At 51.1% G+C, this 14,228-nt stretch overlaps 12 protein-coding genes across 12 annotated transcripts in view; 6 read left to right on the top strand and 6 right to left on the bottom strand.

Annotated features, from left to right (window-relative positions):
- BJY04DRAFT_193731 (RTA1 domain-containing protein) overlaps window positions 1-631 on the top strand; it is a 1,360-nt gene extending 729 nt beyond the window's left edge. Inside the window, exon 4 of the mRNA XM_073711950.1 lies at window positions 168-631. Within this exon, the coding sequence (XP_073569132.1) occupies window positions 168-622 (455 nt within the window). The 3' untranslated portion in view covers window positions 623-631. The remainder of the gene's footprint in view (window positions 1-167) is intronic.
- Window positions 632-656: 25 nt separating this feature from the next.
- BJY04DRAFT_193733 (serine/threonine protein kinase) lies at window positions 657-2,072 on the bottom strand. Its single transcript, XM_073711951.1, has 2 exons — window positions 1,898-2,072; window positions 657-1,845 (listed from the first exon to the last, which is right to left on the bottom strand). The coding sequence occupies exon 2, from the start codon at window positions 1,600-1,602 to the stop codon at window positions 973-975; it is 630 nt and encodes a 209-aa protein (XP_073569133.1). The 5' UTR covers window positions 1,603-1,845; window positions 1,898-2,072; the 3' UTR covers window positions 657-972.
- Window positions 2,073-2,207: 135 nt separating this feature from the next.
- On the top strand, window positions 2,208-2,829 carry BJY04DRAFT_193734 (uncharacterized protein). Its single transcript, XM_073711952.1, has one exon. The coding sequence runs from the start codon at window positions 2,456-2,458 to the stop codon at window positions 2,687-2,689; it is 234 nt and encodes a 77-aa protein (XP_073569134.1). The 5' UTR covers window positions 2,208-2,455; the 3' UTR covers window positions 2,690-2,829.
- On the top strand, window positions 2,758-5,037 carry BJY04DRAFT_220176 (ankyrin repeat domain-containing protein; the record flags this gene model as incomplete). Its single annotated transcript, XM_073716794.1, has 1 exon — window positions 2,758-5,037. The coding sequence occupies one exon, from the start codon at window positions 2,758-2,760 to the stop codon at window positions 5,035-5,037; it is 2,280 nt and encodes a 759-aa protein (XP_073569135.1).
- Window positions 5,038-5,205: 168 nt separating this feature from the next.
- Window positions 5,206-6,449, bottom strand: BJY04DRAFT_220177 (heme-dependent oxidative N-demethylase family protein; the record flags this gene model as incomplete). The annotated part of the gene is made up of 4 exons (XM_073716795.1): window positions 5,206-5,672; window positions 5,731-6,120; window positions 6,164-6,283; window positions 6,332-6,449. The coding sequence occupies 4 exons, from the start codon at window positions 6,447-6,449 to the stop codon at window positions 5,206-5,208; spliced, it is 1,095 nt and encodes a 364-aa protein (XP_073569136.1).
- A 1,396-nt stretch (window positions 6,450-7,845) lies between these two features.
- On the top strand, window positions 7,846-8,208 carry BJY04DRAFT_220178 (LysM peptidoglycan-binding domain-containing protein; the record flags this gene model as incomplete). Its single annotated transcript, XM_073716796.1, has 1 exon — window positions 7,846-8,208. The coding sequence occupies one exon, from the start codon at window positions 7,846-7,848 to the stop codon at window positions 8,206-8,208; it is 363 nt and encodes a 120-aa protein (XP_073569137.1).
- On the top strand, window positions 8,022-8,635 carry BJY04DRAFT_193742 (uncharacterized protein). Its single transcript, XM_073711953.1, has 2 exons — window positions 8,022-8,400; window positions 8,454-8,635. The coding sequence occupies exons 1-2, from the start codon at window positions 8,277-8,279 to the stop codon at window positions 8,492-8,494; spliced, it is 165 nt and encodes a 54-aa protein (XP_073569138.1). The 5' UTR covers window positions 8,022-8,276; the 3' UTR covers window positions 8,495-8,635.
- Window positions 8,636-8,832: 197 nt separating this feature from the next.
- Window positions 8,833-10,161, top strand: BJY04DRAFT_220179 (uncharacterized protein; the record flags this gene model as incomplete). Its single annotated transcript, XM_073716797.1, has 2 exons — window positions 8,833-9,316; window positions 9,389-10,161. 2 exons carry the CDS (start codon window positions 8,833-8,835, stop codon window positions 10,159-10,161), a joined length of 1,257 nt encoding a protein of 418 aa, XP_073569139.1.
- On the bottom strand, window positions 9,937-10,710 carry BJY04DRAFT_193744 (uncharacterized protein). Its single transcript, XM_073711954.1, has one exon. It carries the CDS (start codon window positions 10,627-10,629, stop codon window positions 10,216-10,218), a length of 414 nt encoding a protein of 137 aa, XP_073569140.1. The 5' UTR covers window positions 10,630-10,710; the 3' UTR covers window positions 9,937-10,215.
- Window positions 10,711-10,787: 77 nt separating this feature from the next.
- BJY04DRAFT_94282 (ankyrin repeat-containing domain protein) lies at window positions 10,788-12,363 on the bottom strand. Its single transcript, XM_073721346.1, has one exon. The coding sequence runs from the start codon at window positions 12,185-12,187 to the stop codon at window positions 10,946-10,948; it is 1,242 nt and encodes a 413-aa protein (XP_073569141.1). The 5' UTR covers window positions 12,188-12,363; the 3' UTR covers window positions 10,788-10,945.
- On the bottom strand, window positions 12,364-13,269 carry BJY04DRAFT_94281 (uncharacterized protein). Its single transcript, XM_073721345.1, has one exon. It carries the CDS (start codon window positions 13,164-13,166, stop codon window positions 12,540-12,542), a length of 627 nt encoding a protein of 208 aa, XP_073569142.1. The 5' UTR covers window positions 13,167-13,269; the 3' UTR covers window positions 12,364-12,539.
- Window positions 13,270-13,319: 50 nt separating this feature from the next.
- Window positions 13,320-13,985, bottom strand: BJY04DRAFT_220182 (uncharacterized protein; the record flags this gene model as incomplete). Its single annotated transcript, XM_073716798.1, has 1 exon — window positions 13,320-13,985. One exon carries the CDS (start codon window positions 13,983-13,985, stop codon window positions 13,320-13,322), a length of 666 nt encoding a protein of 221 aa, XP_073569143.1.
- Window positions 13,986-14,228: the final 243 nt, after the last annotated feature.

Below are 14,228 nucleotides of genomic sequence, written 5' to 3' on the forward strand. Positions count from 1 at the left end.
GCTGGATTCGGCGGCAGTGGCTGACGAAGATCTTTCTGGCGGGTGATATTGTCTCGTTCATCATGCAAGGCGCGGGTAAGTATATACCTTTTTTTATGGTTTCTTCTCCCCCTCATCATCCCTCGTACAAAGCTTCCTACAATTGCCAACTAACTAACCTCTCGCAGGCGGCGGGATAATGGCCTCCGGCACCCCCAGCGCGCTGACAACAGGCGAGAACATCATCATAGCCGGGTTAATTGTCCAACTCATCTTCTTCACCCTCTTTATAACTACGAGTCTGAACTTCCACCTCAAACTCCGCAGCCGTCCATCTCGAAAGGTCCTGCACGCACAGCCACCTTGGGAAAGGCACATCTACGCCCTGTACGCTGGTAGCGCGCTTATCTTTGTCCGCTCGCTCTTTCGGCTCATTGAGTATGCGCAGGGCAACGACGGGTACTTGGTGTCCCACGAGATATATCTATACATTTTTGATGCAGTGCTGATGGTTTTAATCATGGGGGCTTTTGGGTGGGTGCATCCAAGTGAGGTGAATGCTCTGGTGAGGGGTAGAGGGGGACGGGTTGTGAGGAGGTTGGTTTCGGTTGAGCATATCATGGGAATGAGGATTGGGGAATGAGCGTACCCATTCGACGTCGTTCATTGTGGGGGACGAAAGATGTTGGACGGTTGCTTCGCTAGACAAGTGGAGTCGGGGTCCCGGTACTGGTGAGGTGATGAGGAAGCTACTATAATATAACTGCTCGGACTAGTCATTGAATACAGCAAGTGTCCTGCGTCCTGTATTCAAGTAAAACGGGAACGAACTCGTCACAATTGGATGCCCCTCATATGAGTCGAGTGGGCAACAATGCCCTGACCCGAAGGAAGAACATCTTGGTCGAATGACCACCAGGAGCGAGTGCCCGGAGCACAAAGACGAAGGCTTCGCGGAACACGATGACCGTTGAGGATGGTTGGAAGCCTCGCTTATATGGACTTGGAGGGTTCGTCTGCTTCAATGGCGGCAAGGGAGGTATATATGGACTGGGCAGACTCAGCCTGTCGCAGCCAGCATTGAGTGATGATATCGCCAGCAACAATTGAAGAAACGTCAGGAAGATTATGTGTTTCGTAAAGTTTCTCCACTTGATCGCTGGGCATGTCTTCGTACGGATGATAGCCGGTCATGATGAAATAAACCAGAGAACCAAGACCAAAGATATCATCTTGGAAAACCGGCGGCGCGTCATCATCATATCCAGGGGGTAGAAATCTTCGATCCGCTGTAGCAGAAGGCGCAGAACAAGATAGAGAAGCGCCGCCAAAATCCGAAATGCGGAGGTTCAGATCAGAGTCAAGCAGAAAGTTCCTTGGTGATACATTGCAGTGGACAACGTTATGGCCATGTAGAAGACTCAGACCCTCGGTGGCCTGCAAACACCACCGGATCCGATCGTGCAGGGCGATAGTTTGACCATTCTCACGCACATATTCCTTCAGATTGCCGTTCTCCAGATATTCCCTCGTGAGACAACAGGTTTCATCATCCCAGTTGATGATCTTGGGTATCCGTGGGTGATCACCGATCAATGCGTAGATTTTCGCTTCGAGCCGCATATTCCGACGATGATCCCTTTCTTCGGGGGGGGAATATGGGTTCGGGAGGGGTGTTTTTATCACGGGGCCAGACGGTAGTCGCTCCAGGTAGCCTGTGCCACCAACACCAAGCAGTTTACCCTTGGAAATATAAACGAACTCACCATATCGCAGTTCGGGGACCGGAGCAGTGCTGGAAATGTGGATGCATGTAGTTTCCTTGGGATATTTACGAGGGGTGTCATTTCTCTCTTACGTAGGTGGCTAAATGTACATGGTTAGGGAGGGTAAATATGGCGTTGGAGGACACACTTACTCCGCCTTTTGCTGCTTCAAGGTCTGCAGGTGCTGGGCTCGGGAACCCCCTTTTGGCGATATGGAGGAATAAGAAGCTTTGTAAGAAAAGTACTGAGGGAGGATAATAGAGAGCAAAGGGGGGAGAGGATCAACCCATAGGGGAACGACATGATCAAGACTTGTGAGCCAGGAACGACCCGTCCGTCTCAAAAGGGGGAAGGAAGCTGAAGTCACAACACTTGATCGCCTTGGCAGTCATGTGATCATTCTAGGTGCCTGATGAGGCACCATATGACCTCTCTGGTGCACTGGTGCACTGGTGCTTCTATTGATATTGATCTTTGCTCAATGGCAGGAACTCTGCGGACAGGCAATAATATGAAACCGGAGAGTCGCGACTATCAATCTGGTGATAAGACAAGTACGGTCCACAGGTGGGTCGGTGGTGGGTGCTGGTGATGAAGATACTCAGAACTACCTAGCATAGCCTGCCACGCCTTAATGACTGTCTGGCACCTTTCTGCCCTAAGACAGAGGATTTAGCCGACGGTCACGGAGACCAGCAAAAGATATATATATGATCTTCAACCGGCATATGTCTGCTTTACTTGATTTGAGAATCTTTTGGATCGCTGCATTTGCTGGTAGATATATATACCTGTTTTATAAACACTGCCCAATCCTCCTCTTTTCATCACACCATCCGTACAGTCACAATTCCACCCTCAAAACCGCAAGATCATGTACACCCGCAAGATCGGCGGGCCGCATCATGCACGATGATGAACTGTGGGTCCCGCAGGGCCTTTAAACCAGCCGCGATCACAGTCTGACTTCTGCTTCAGTACATTCATCCTTCATACTACATGAGAGAATAAAATGACTACACTCAAGCAAAAGTCGGCTCTCCCAGAACGACCTCACATTCACCCTGATCAATCTACTATGCACGCCTCAAATACATTCGGTGACGTATGGCATGCCATCTGCTCGATGTCAGAGCCGTCGCAAACACTCGCGAAGCGAGCTCTTCGATGGGTTCAAGCAAGTCGCAAGCCTCTGACAACACCCGAGATCCTGGCTGCGATTCGATTGCCGGCGAACGGCAAGCTACTGCCTGTGGCTGAATCGGTGGACAAAGAGGGCTTGCTGAATCTCTGCAATGGGCTCCTTAAAATTGACCCCGAGGACAAGGTATGGCAATTCGCAGATCAAAATTCGCGAGAGCACCTAGAAACAAAAGAAGGGTGGTCCGCTGGACACGCACATTACCTCGCAGCGACCGTGTGCTTGGGATACTTCATAAGAAACTACAAAGATGAGAACACAGGACTCGACGCCCGGATCGAAACTCAATGGGCCGCTCAGAAGGCCAAGGATAATGGGCCAGGAGAGGATGAGGACGAAGATGAAAGCCCAGAGATCCCATACCAGTCCGACACCACGCTCCATACCCTCCACCCGTTTCATATCTACATGCGTCATTCTTGGGCTTATCACGTTAAGCTTGCAGGAAATGTTGAGGATGATGAGCTATCTTCTCTCCTGAAAACGTTCCTCGAAAGCCCCAACGTCGCCAGTCGGCAATATCAGAGGTGGCATGACAAAACAGAGAGTGATTTCGACGAGTTCTTCTTCGGGCCTTCGTTAAGAGCTTATATGACTGACGAAGCGAGAAACACGTTCCTGGAGACAAAGCCTGCAGAGGTGCCGGTGTTTGCCATGTGTGCTTTTTCTCTAGATACGCCCCTGTGGGATTGGTGGAAGCACGCGGAGATTGATATCTCGCAAATAAATGAGCGGGGTCATAACCTGCTCGCTATTGCTGCACATGCGGGGTCTGTGGCCATATGCAAGAGTCTTGTTCGACGTGGAATCGATGTGAATGGTCGACCCAAGGGTAGCGAGTATGGAAGTGCGTTAGTTGCGGCAGCGGCTGGTGGACATACGGATGTTATCGAGTTTCTTGTCGAAACTGGCGCAGACGTCAATCTTTCGCTGAAAACGGATGAAGGAAAATACGACTGTGCGCTCGAGGCAGCTGTCAAACGCAGTGATATCGAAACAGTCGGAAACCTAGTGCAAGACGCAAAAGCGGACATCAATATACCGCTTGCGCGCTCAGCAACTGGCCATATCGTCGGCGAAGCAGCCCTACTACCATGTGTCGACATACTCAAGATTCTAATCGGAGCAGGTGCGGACGTGAACGCGACATTCACCGATCGCGACTACGGCAGTCCCCTCGCAGCAGCATGCTCCTGTAATCTCGAAAACGTCAAATTCCTCATCCAAGCAGGAGCAGACGTAAACCTACAACTACCAGGCGGCTATGGCTGCGCACTCCTACAAGCATGCATCAGTGACTCCAGCCTGGAAATCGCGAGATACCTCGTCAACGAAGCAGATGCTGACCCAAACCTCGAAATCAAGGGCGGAGACCACGGCAGTGTCCTTGCCGGCGCAGTCTGCGTCGACGTCGCTGAACTAGACACCGCCAAGTTCCTCGTCGAATCTGGAGCAGAGATTAACAGACCGCTCAGACACGGGAAATACGGAAGTGCCCTCGCAGCAGCCGCAGCAGCCAGTGAATTTGCAGATCTTGAGATTCTCCCTTGGCTGCTAAGTCAGGGTGCAGATCCTAATCTGCCGTTAGAGTACGGGCAGTTTGGAAGTGCTCTGGCAGCGGCTGTTTGGTCTGGAATCCATTCTCGAATTCAGACGTTGATTGAATCCGGAGCCGATCCCGATATGCAGTTGGAGAACCGGGACTTCAGTGGTGCCTTTGCGCTTGCTGCGGCATTTGGGCAGGACTTTCAGGTCCCAGAGGCTCTGGTCCAGGCGAAAGCGAATGTGAATCTCAAGACGGCTGGGAGATATGGAACGCCGTTGATTGCTGCTGCGTGTTTCGGGCAGAGGAAGTGTGTGGAGTACTTGGTCGAGCAGGGCGCAGATGTAAATTTGGAAGTCGAGGATACTCCATTTCTCACAGCATTGCAGGCTGCACAGTCTAGTATCTCAGAACATCTACCCTGGATCAGGTGGCGGTATCCTAACGAGGAGGATGTTGAGTGCTTCTCGGAGGAATGGGCCGAGGAGAAACCTGCTATTGTGGAGTTTCTACTAGGGCATGGCGCCAGCAAGAGAGCGAAGATTTGAGGCGCGGGGGATATAGTTTTTATACCGGGGGCTGCAATAGATGGCAATATCCGCATTATCATGTTGTTACGCATGATATCTCTCCAACTAAACTGTCTGTTCTATGGCTTATCGTATTACCGATGCAGTATTGAAAACCCGTTCATCTATACATCATGCCCATACCTCTTATTCACCCAGTACCTCCTTCAAATGCCCCTGCAAAAGCCCATCCCACAAATGTTTATTCTTATACCTAGCCACATCATCCGCATAACTCCCCGTACTAGTCTTCAGCGCCCTCGCAATCTCAAAATCCTTCGTCACCTCCGTAATCGGAGTAACATACGTGCGAATAGTAAACAGCAGAGCCCGTGATTTCGGCAACCGCTGAAGCACCTGGCGCTCCACGCGGATATGCAGATCCTTCAGCTCAAGAGGTGAAGCAAGTTCAGTCACATTATGGTGCGAATGTCTGTGGAACAGAGTATCCGAAATATCAATCGCGTAGTTGAAGCGACTGATCGACCCTCCCACTTTAAGACGCATGAAGAACCGGTCCATCGATTTTGCGAGTTTGGTTTCGTATTGCGGGACTCGGCCGGCGTGGATTCCCCAGAGGGTTTTGCCGATCCGCTCTTCGATTTTCCAGCCGGCTACAGACGGAGAGTGGGTTATTAGCTATGGGAGTAGTGGTAGGAGAGGTGTACTTACCTGGGAAGCATACCCCGGCTGCTTTTAATGTCGTTGTTCCTGTCTCGGGATCACTGTACAGTAGGAAGAAGTCCTCTGTTCTAAGTAGGCTCATAACCTCTAATGGATGGTGTGTCTTCCACGTTTCTGCACCCCGACTTAGATCCCAGATATCACCCGTCACTAGGTTTGTGATTGTATGTTTGTTGGCAAGGGTGAACATGGTTGGATACCGTCGAATTAGCGTTTCCTTCAGTAGGTCGAGAGCCTCAAACAGTCCATCGTCGCACCCGGGAAGCACTTGAAGGACTTCACTTCGATGTTGATGGAATAATTTCCTTTTGAGGTTGTACTTATCCAAGTATGTATTGTCGATCTCGATCCAGTTTTCGACGTTTGCTGGCTTGAGTCCTATCATCGTCAGTGTCGTTCGTAGAAAGTACCGAATCCCTACCCATTGTAATATGATAAGGACCGTTGTTCCATGGCCTCCAGGGAGTGGGCTCTTGGTGACGCCAGTCAAAGTCCGGCTTCAGCGGTTTGATCCCGGATACATCAATTGACGATGGTTCGGCTAGTCATATTAGATCTGATTCCGCCCAACAACGCAGGGTATACCTACTTTGCGGTATCTTTCCCGCCACTGATTCAGTGCGTTGAGCCGGTCTTCTCGCCCACACCCATCGGGTACATAGCGTGACTGCGGCAAGGCATGCAAGTAACAATGATATGGTATGCATTTCCTGTGTCGAAGTAATTTTCTTTCCTCACAGAGCGAGTGTACTCCCCGCCAAAAGATAAGTCAGGCAGAAATTCTAATATAGACGAGGGTTCGCTCGGTGATTCGTTAAGATGGCCGTTCGGGGGTATACATCTTCGGCGCGAGGCAGCCAATGGTATCATCCGATCGGTGCGAACAGGTGGAGATTTCTCCAACGGCGATATCTGGATCTATGAGATATTCGTATCGAGTCAAGCAAAGCTATCGGCACAAATTGCAGATCTGTTCCGCAGTGTCATCGTTTCTAAGAGCTCGAGATAGCTAGATATCACTCTATATGGATAACGGATCCGGAGGTATAACTTCGCTTGCCGGTCCCTCTTGCCGACACCCTTATCAGAAGCTTTCTTCTGTAACGGACCATCCAATACTATATTCACCTACGTGCATCATACAAAAGTGGAGGACTCCTACCCCTCCTTTCTCTCGCTTCACTTACTCAATCTGCTCCGGGACCGGATGTCTCGACGAACCACGCTTTTGTGCGCGTCCAGACGGCGGGCGGTTCAAAGTGCATCGAGTAATTTAGTGTGGGTAACAATTCATGATCAAGCAAGATCATTAGTCGCAAGCAACCTCATAGTAACAGGGGCTTCAGCTCGGCTGGCTGCGTGTCACCGAAGGTACGAGTGTCACCTCATTCTCGGCAGAGCATTAGTCTTTCCACATTGAAGACATGTCTGACAAACTCTCCCCTTACTCTCGTGATATCGTTCATGGACCAGGGCCATAAATGCTATTAATTTCGAACTCTTATCTAGCATTGCAAACGGTGATCGTCATCATCAATGAGTATTGGTGTAATAGCTGTCTGCTTGGTTGTACAAAAACTGCTACCTGCCGAGAGTGCTCTGTGAGCTTCCTCAAGAGCAGTCGCTCGCGTGCCAGTTACCCTTCGATAGCAAGGTTGTATGTTGCACTCGTCACACTTCAAGGTCCGATCCTGTACTTGCGGCCTACAGATTGCGCGGAGTTGAGCAGTCGCAGTTCGGGCCATTTACTACCCCGAACCTCCCTCTGTAGTACAACAAGAACTGACTCCAAGATGGCATGAAGGCTGTTGGACAGGTGGCACCTATCCTGCTAATGGCCGCTTGCTCGTGCGCTTTGTAACGTCTTCTGCTCGGCGGTATAGGGCTACCAATTACGCACGTTAAAACATATGAAGACTCCAGTACTCTGGGCTTCCCTGATATTTACGTCTCTCGTAACGTAGAGACCGACGCAGACCTGGTACACGATACTTGAGGGTATAAAAGCAGCCCTGTGACCCAAGCTACGAAATTGATCATTATCGTTATCCCATATCTCCCAACCTATTACTATCTTCATCAAGTACGTACCAGACCGCAAATATGGTCTACAAGGCTGTCGCCACTGCCCTAGCTCTACTACCCCATCTCCTCTCCGCTCGCGTCATCTGCTCTTTTTCTCTCCCCACCATCAGCGGCGAAACCTGCGAGTCTTTCGCTACGGAATGGGGTCAATCCCTTCAGACCTTCCAGCTACTCAATCCTGACGTTCAATGTCCCTCTCTCGTACCAGGACAGATATACTGCCTTGTCGGAGCCATCACAGAAGATTTGCCACCTAGTCCCACTTCTCCGTCTTCTCCCTCTCCTCCTCCCCCCTGCTCCTCCTCTTCCTCCAAGCCCTACTCCATCCCGGTGGACGCCTACGAGCGCGAACGGTGTGACGACGTGGATCAGATCCTCTAGCAGCTTATTTGCCCCGGTGGATCTGATCCCGAACCCTTCGGGGCCTTTCCACTCGCCGTCTGAGCCTGATGCTGCTCCCAACTGCGATGAAGCTCACCTTGTCGAAGTTTATGGTCACTGCGAGACCATTTAAGTTGAGTCAGGGACCTTCGATAAGCCGCTCCAGAGCTTGGAATCCGGGTTTTGATCGCTGTATGTGCCCGTATGACCTATGTGGTTTGTTTGTTGCACTAACTCTCGAGTAGCATTCTCTAACCTCTGGGAGGAATCTTATGTATGTGGTTAGGTACCGGGAGTTGCAACGACGCAAAATGGGGCTTATGACTTGGGGCTATACTTTGTGACTTAATATCGTGCCTCTGGCAACTGTCTTTCAGGGAATTCTGCTCGAGCTACCTGTCTTTTAATAGAACTGTATTGACCATCCATACCAATCCCTTTATTTCTCTATACAGAAACCTTGGGGAGCAAAAATATCAACAATGTCCCAGACAATACAGTCGCTGTCACGTGATGTATGCTGGTACGGTCGAGACGCAAAGCGCGGACCTTGGGAATCTCTCCGACTTGTCTCCTTCAACAACCTCAAATTATCCCACATCTTCCCTTAGACAAACTCCAACAATGGCGGAGACCAAAGCACAAATAAAGACACTCTCATCCGATATCGACAATCCCGTACAGATGAACAAAAACTTGCTAAAGTCTTTCCAAGACGCCCTAGCAAAAGACCCCGCCGCAGACCTTCTCTCCCTTGTTGGAGATACATACGTGGCTGTCCATCGCCTAGCTCAATATGAGACTCTCTCTGAGGCTGGCCGATTTAATCTCCGTACAGTCAACTGCCTGCATGATCGAGTCCTTACCCGCTCGGAAATCAACCTGCGCGAGAAATTTCCGTCGGACTATGATCGGAGATACAAGTCGGCGATGCAAAGGAGAGAAGAGAAGATAGAAGATTCACCTGCAAAGAAACAGAAAATTGAGCCGCAAGACTGGCTCCGTGAGAAGCTCGAGGGTATTGACACTACTAGCATCATCTACCCTCTATCCGATCAGGCTTCGGCTCTTCTCCAAAACGATGGATCGGAAAATGGCCTTTCTGAGGGTTCGTCGCTTGCGGCGTCGCTGAAGAAGCTGATCTTTCAGTCTGAGAGGCTGTCTTAGCTCAGAATCCGAGGGGCGGTTCTCAAGTGCAACGACGAGCTGGTGCTCAAGGTCTTTCCCGATAGCAGAGACCTCACCGAATATCACAATCTGGAGTATCTTGCCGAGCAGGCCTCTGAACTCCCGATTCCCCGACTCCATGGCTTGATTAAGCTGGGCAAATATAGAGCCATGTTCATGACGTATATTCCTGGTCTCGGCCTAGACAATGCGTGGCCAGCTTTACCTACCGACGCAAAGCAAGGTCTCCAAAAGCAGCTGGATGGGATATTCTCTCGACTGAGGAGCCTGCGACAAGATGACGGACTCGAGCTCGGAGGTGTGGGCGCTGGGGGAGTAAAAGACTACCGTACCATGGAGGTATTTGCGAACAGAGGCATAACTACAGCGAAAAATTTTGACGAGCTACAGTTCTCCGCAAAGCATTGTGCCAGTCCCTGCCACGTCAAGCTACTCCGGTCTTTTCTCGAGGAGGAGAACAAGACAATACGAGGTTCCGTCTTCACACATGGCGACTTGAAGAAGTCAAACACCACGGTGCCGCAGGATGCGAAGGACGGCGGTGCTTATGTGGTCACTGGGATCATCGATTGGGAAGACAGCGGTTTCTATCCGGAGTACTACGAATGCACCACCCTATCAAACGGACAAAGCATCATGTCAGACGATGATTGGTATCTCAATGTACCGGAGTGCATCTCGCCTCAACAGCATTCCGTGCGCTGGCTCGTCGATCGGCTCTGGGGAAATCTCTTGTGGAGTTGGAGAACCGACATAGTTCGATGAGTCCAGAACAACCGCAGTACATAATGACGCCAAACCAAAACCTAGCTCCCTGGTCTACCCAACTGGCGGCCACGACTCCCGCTTCGCTCTAAGCATCTCCTTCCTCCTCTTATACTCGTTGTCTTCGCCATCAACGATCCCCTCCTCCTCCAGCCTATCCAGCAGGTCAAGGACAAAATATTGACAACTGTAGTCGGCAATATGGTTCCGGATCGGGACGATGTATGCGAGATTCTTAATCGTCTCGGTATGTGCCGCGTCGATCTCACATAGGTCAATCAGGTCGCCAAGCGCACTCTCAGAACGTGCATCCGACGGTGTACGAATCTGCGGAAAGTATTTCTGGCGGGCGCCAATGATCTGCACGACGGTTTTTTCGGTCGCGTCGGCGGTGTCGATGAAAAGGCCCCAGTGGAGAATTCCCAGGTTTTCGGTGAGGGCGACGGCGAGGGGGATTGTCGTCGGCATGGTGAGTTTTCAGTATGATGATTGAGGATTTCGCTAGGTAGGTGGTGTTGCGAAATGTAGAGGAAATGAAAGTGTTGCGGGATAAGGGTAAGTTAGAAACTCCGCCAGGATACAGGAATGGATAGATCTAGATATACCTTGTCCTAGGCATCAGCGCTCCCCAGCAGCCAACCGGAGTTGTGTTATTGAGGGGTTCACTAACTCTGGTCACAGGGTCCGTTTCAAATAAGCGCTGGAGGCGTGGGTACGGTACGGTAACTAATCTTGATTTTTATTTTATTCCAGACTCAGCTTCAATCATTGACGACCTCAACCACTACTCAATGAAAGTATCCAGGCCATCAGCTAAGTCCTTGTGCCCTTCTCGCCTCGCGTATTCGGCAGCAGTCAGTCCATCCTTCGACAAGAGCCACGGAGCCGCCCCATTCTCGACCAAAAGATCAGTCACAGCCTGATCGCCCCTCTGCGCCGCCATCATTAAAGGCGTGAGATCATCCCTACCGCGCGCATCGACAGTGGCACATCCTCTCAAGAGAGCATCAACAGTATCTTCCCCCCTGACCAGCTCCACGGCATCATGCAGCGGAGTATTGCCATTCGGCGCCTTCGTATCCCTGTCGGCACCATACATGAGCGCAAGCTCGACGAACTCGAGCTTCTGATCCGCGAAGCTCTCGGAGAAAATGGTTGTCCCTAGGAGGCTACGTCCGGCGCCCTTCACGCACGGATATTGCACGTCCGCCCCGGCATCGAGCAACCTCGTCGCGAGTTTGATGTTACCACTAGCAAAGGCCTGCCAGAGCGGTGGCTCGTCCCCGACTACCAGGTTTGGGAGTGCGCCACGGCTCAGCAGGATATCGACAGCTTCACAAGAGCTCTTGGTGGGGCCTCGTACCGCGTATAAGAGCGGAGTGACGACCTTGGGATGGTCCGGCGGATGACGGTCAAAATCGATGGTAAGGTAGTTCGCGTCAGCGCCTTCCTCGAGTAAGCGTTGGATGACGGCTGGTCGTTGATCCCCAGCCAGTTCCTCCATCAGTTCCCGGCCCTTTCCGTCAATCTTCTGCACGGTGGTATTGCCGTGGCTCGCATTTATGAGTTCCATTATATCACTAATATTGCCCGATGTCAACGCCTGTGAGAGCTGATGAACCAACTCACGCTTCTCCTTGATCTGCTCAAGCTTGCCCGTCAGCTGGGCCTCCTTCTTCGCGAACGCGGTTCGTATTTTGCTCGGGCCTTTGTGGCCCAGTATGAGCTGGATGCTTGTGTTAAGGGAGGCAATGAGTGGCTTAAGCGCTTCGGCATTAGTGCCAAGCACGTCGATTAGTCTCTTCTGTTTGCCAGACTTTTGGCCGGAGTTGCGTTCGACCAATGCTTTTGTGCTTGTAGCGAGCGCATCGGTGGCCTCGCACTCGACTTTGATCGCTTTCAAGGTGGAAAAGGCCCTTTTTTTTTGATCTGCTACTTGTTGATACTGTGCGAGGGCATCGTTGACCGTGGTTTGGAGACTGACGACTAGGCCTATGACCGTGGTGAGGATGCTCACAGGGTCCATGGTCACAAGGGAGACCAAGACGGAGATGGAGACAGAAGTTGGTTGGTTTGTGGACCCTTCAGAGCGGCGGGCGCAGCTTTTACACCACCTGTCTGTTGGCCTCGGAATTGCTGCCCTTCAGGCAGCCATGCCGCGCGGTCCTACACGCCATCCGCGAATGATATCGAGGCTTGTTGAGATACGCGAGGCGATAGGCCCAGAGGTGCAGATATCCCTGTCGCTCTCGGCAGAAATCTCAGTCTATCTTCGCCAATAACAATGTTTAATCTTTCTTCTAATCCCAGGGTCTCCCTAGCGGTGCCGGAGGCGAATCCGTCAGGACTGCAAGTAAGTGAATCCAGGCGCCCATCCATCACTCAATGACGAGAAGGTCAATTTGTCCACAAAGTGAGCCCCTGTGCTCAGGGCCGGTACGCAATGACCAGTGCGGATATCCCCAAACCAAAATCTCGTCTGTGGCCGGGGCTAAGAGCCGACTGTCTGGTGAAAAGGCAAGAACAGCGGTCAAGAATCTGGGGTTCAGCAGGTGGCAGCAGTGTCCAGTCTCTGAGTTCCAGATCAGAATTTTTCCGATATGACAAGCTGCCACCAAAGCTCCTTCTCGTGATGAAGCGACATTTAGTGGAGAGTTGAGTACTTCAGAAGATGTACATTCTCCGGCTGGTAGGCTCAAACAGAATTCGAAAGCGCAGTCGGTCAGCTTCCAGACCTTTATAACGTTACCGCAAGTTGTCCACGAAAGGAGGCTGTGTGCGACTTCAGTCACAAGAATGGTTTCATCAGGTCTGAGGTTAATGGTTCCAACTACAGCTGCTGGAGTAGTTCTCCGCCTGCCTGTTACGAAACTCCAACCATCGATCGGAGAACTGTACATTACTGCCATGATTGCTTGGCAATCCTCAGCAAAAGAAACCGGTCTGAAGCCTGCACTCGTCTCAATGGACTGTACCTGACGCCGGATCGGATTGCCTGGTTGCATGTGAATGCTAACATTCGCCCGTCTCGCGAAACATTCATGCAGCTCGCTTTTGTCCCTACAAGCTCAATGTCGCAAATGTGTCGACCGGATGACGACTTACGAAGAGTTTATATTATTGCAATCGTGGGTGATTTCCAGTAGGACCAGGAGATATTAATGTACTTCTTCATTGTTGATGAGAAATCGCTTGTCCTTGCATCTGTTCGGATCCAAGAGGAAGTCGCGTAGTGATGGATGGTGAAGCCGAAAAGGTGTCTTTTCATCATCTGGGCTTTCCGGTACATCAAGGATGGTGCTAAGACTCTTCAGACTTTCATGTACATTGACTCCTTCAAAGTCTTCAAGTTCGCTACCAAGCAAAGCGTACAGCTGAGCCGGCGGAAACTCCAAAAACAGGACAGCTAAAAAGCCTAACATGTTCCTTAGTACCCGACAGAGAAGAGTCTTTTCATCAGGGGCCGGGCTGGGGCATATCGAGGTCTGAAGGACAAGTGTGTAGATCTCGTCCAGCTTCTTCTCTGGACCGGATGTTGAACTCCTTGTGCTTAGAACATCTTTTAACCTCTTCTGCGCGAGGGACCTGTGAGAAGCTATGAACTTGACTGCAGTGTCCGCCCAAATGAATAGGCCCCCGGCTTTGTCAACCAACCGTGGCATCAAGCTCTCGCTTATATTAGCTCTGAGCCGCATGAATGAGCTTCTAAAAAACGTGGTGATGTCCTTATTTATCACCTCTGCTTCAACATCGTGGAGTACAATCCGCCGGTAGAGGCAATTCGAGGGACCTGGAGCTTCGAACTGGTTGAGGACACTCGGCATACTGGCAATAAGTAGTCGGAGGTTTCTCGGCTGATATACACGGAGTAGATCAACAATGGTCTGAGTGTCCATTTGGGAGTCGCATTCATCAAGTGCGTCGACAACCGGGACTACCGTTTCGTCGTGCTGCGATATACCATCCAGTATAAGTGCGGGCCACTGCAGTTCAAAGAGCTTCTTATATACTCGGTGGAGATATGAACCTTGAGCGCAGGGGATGAATCGGGGAGCTGGCGAGCCAAG

The sequence above is a fragment of the Aspergillus karnatakaensis genome (assembly GCF_047715665.1).
Source record: "Aspergillus karnatakaensis strain CBS 102800 unplaced genomic scaffold BJY04scaffold_38, whole genome shotgun sequence".
Classification (NCBI taxonomy): domain Eukaryota; kingdom Fungi; phylum Ascomycota; class Eurotiomycetes; order Eurotiales; family Aspergillaceae; genus Aspergillus; species Aspergillus karnatakaensis.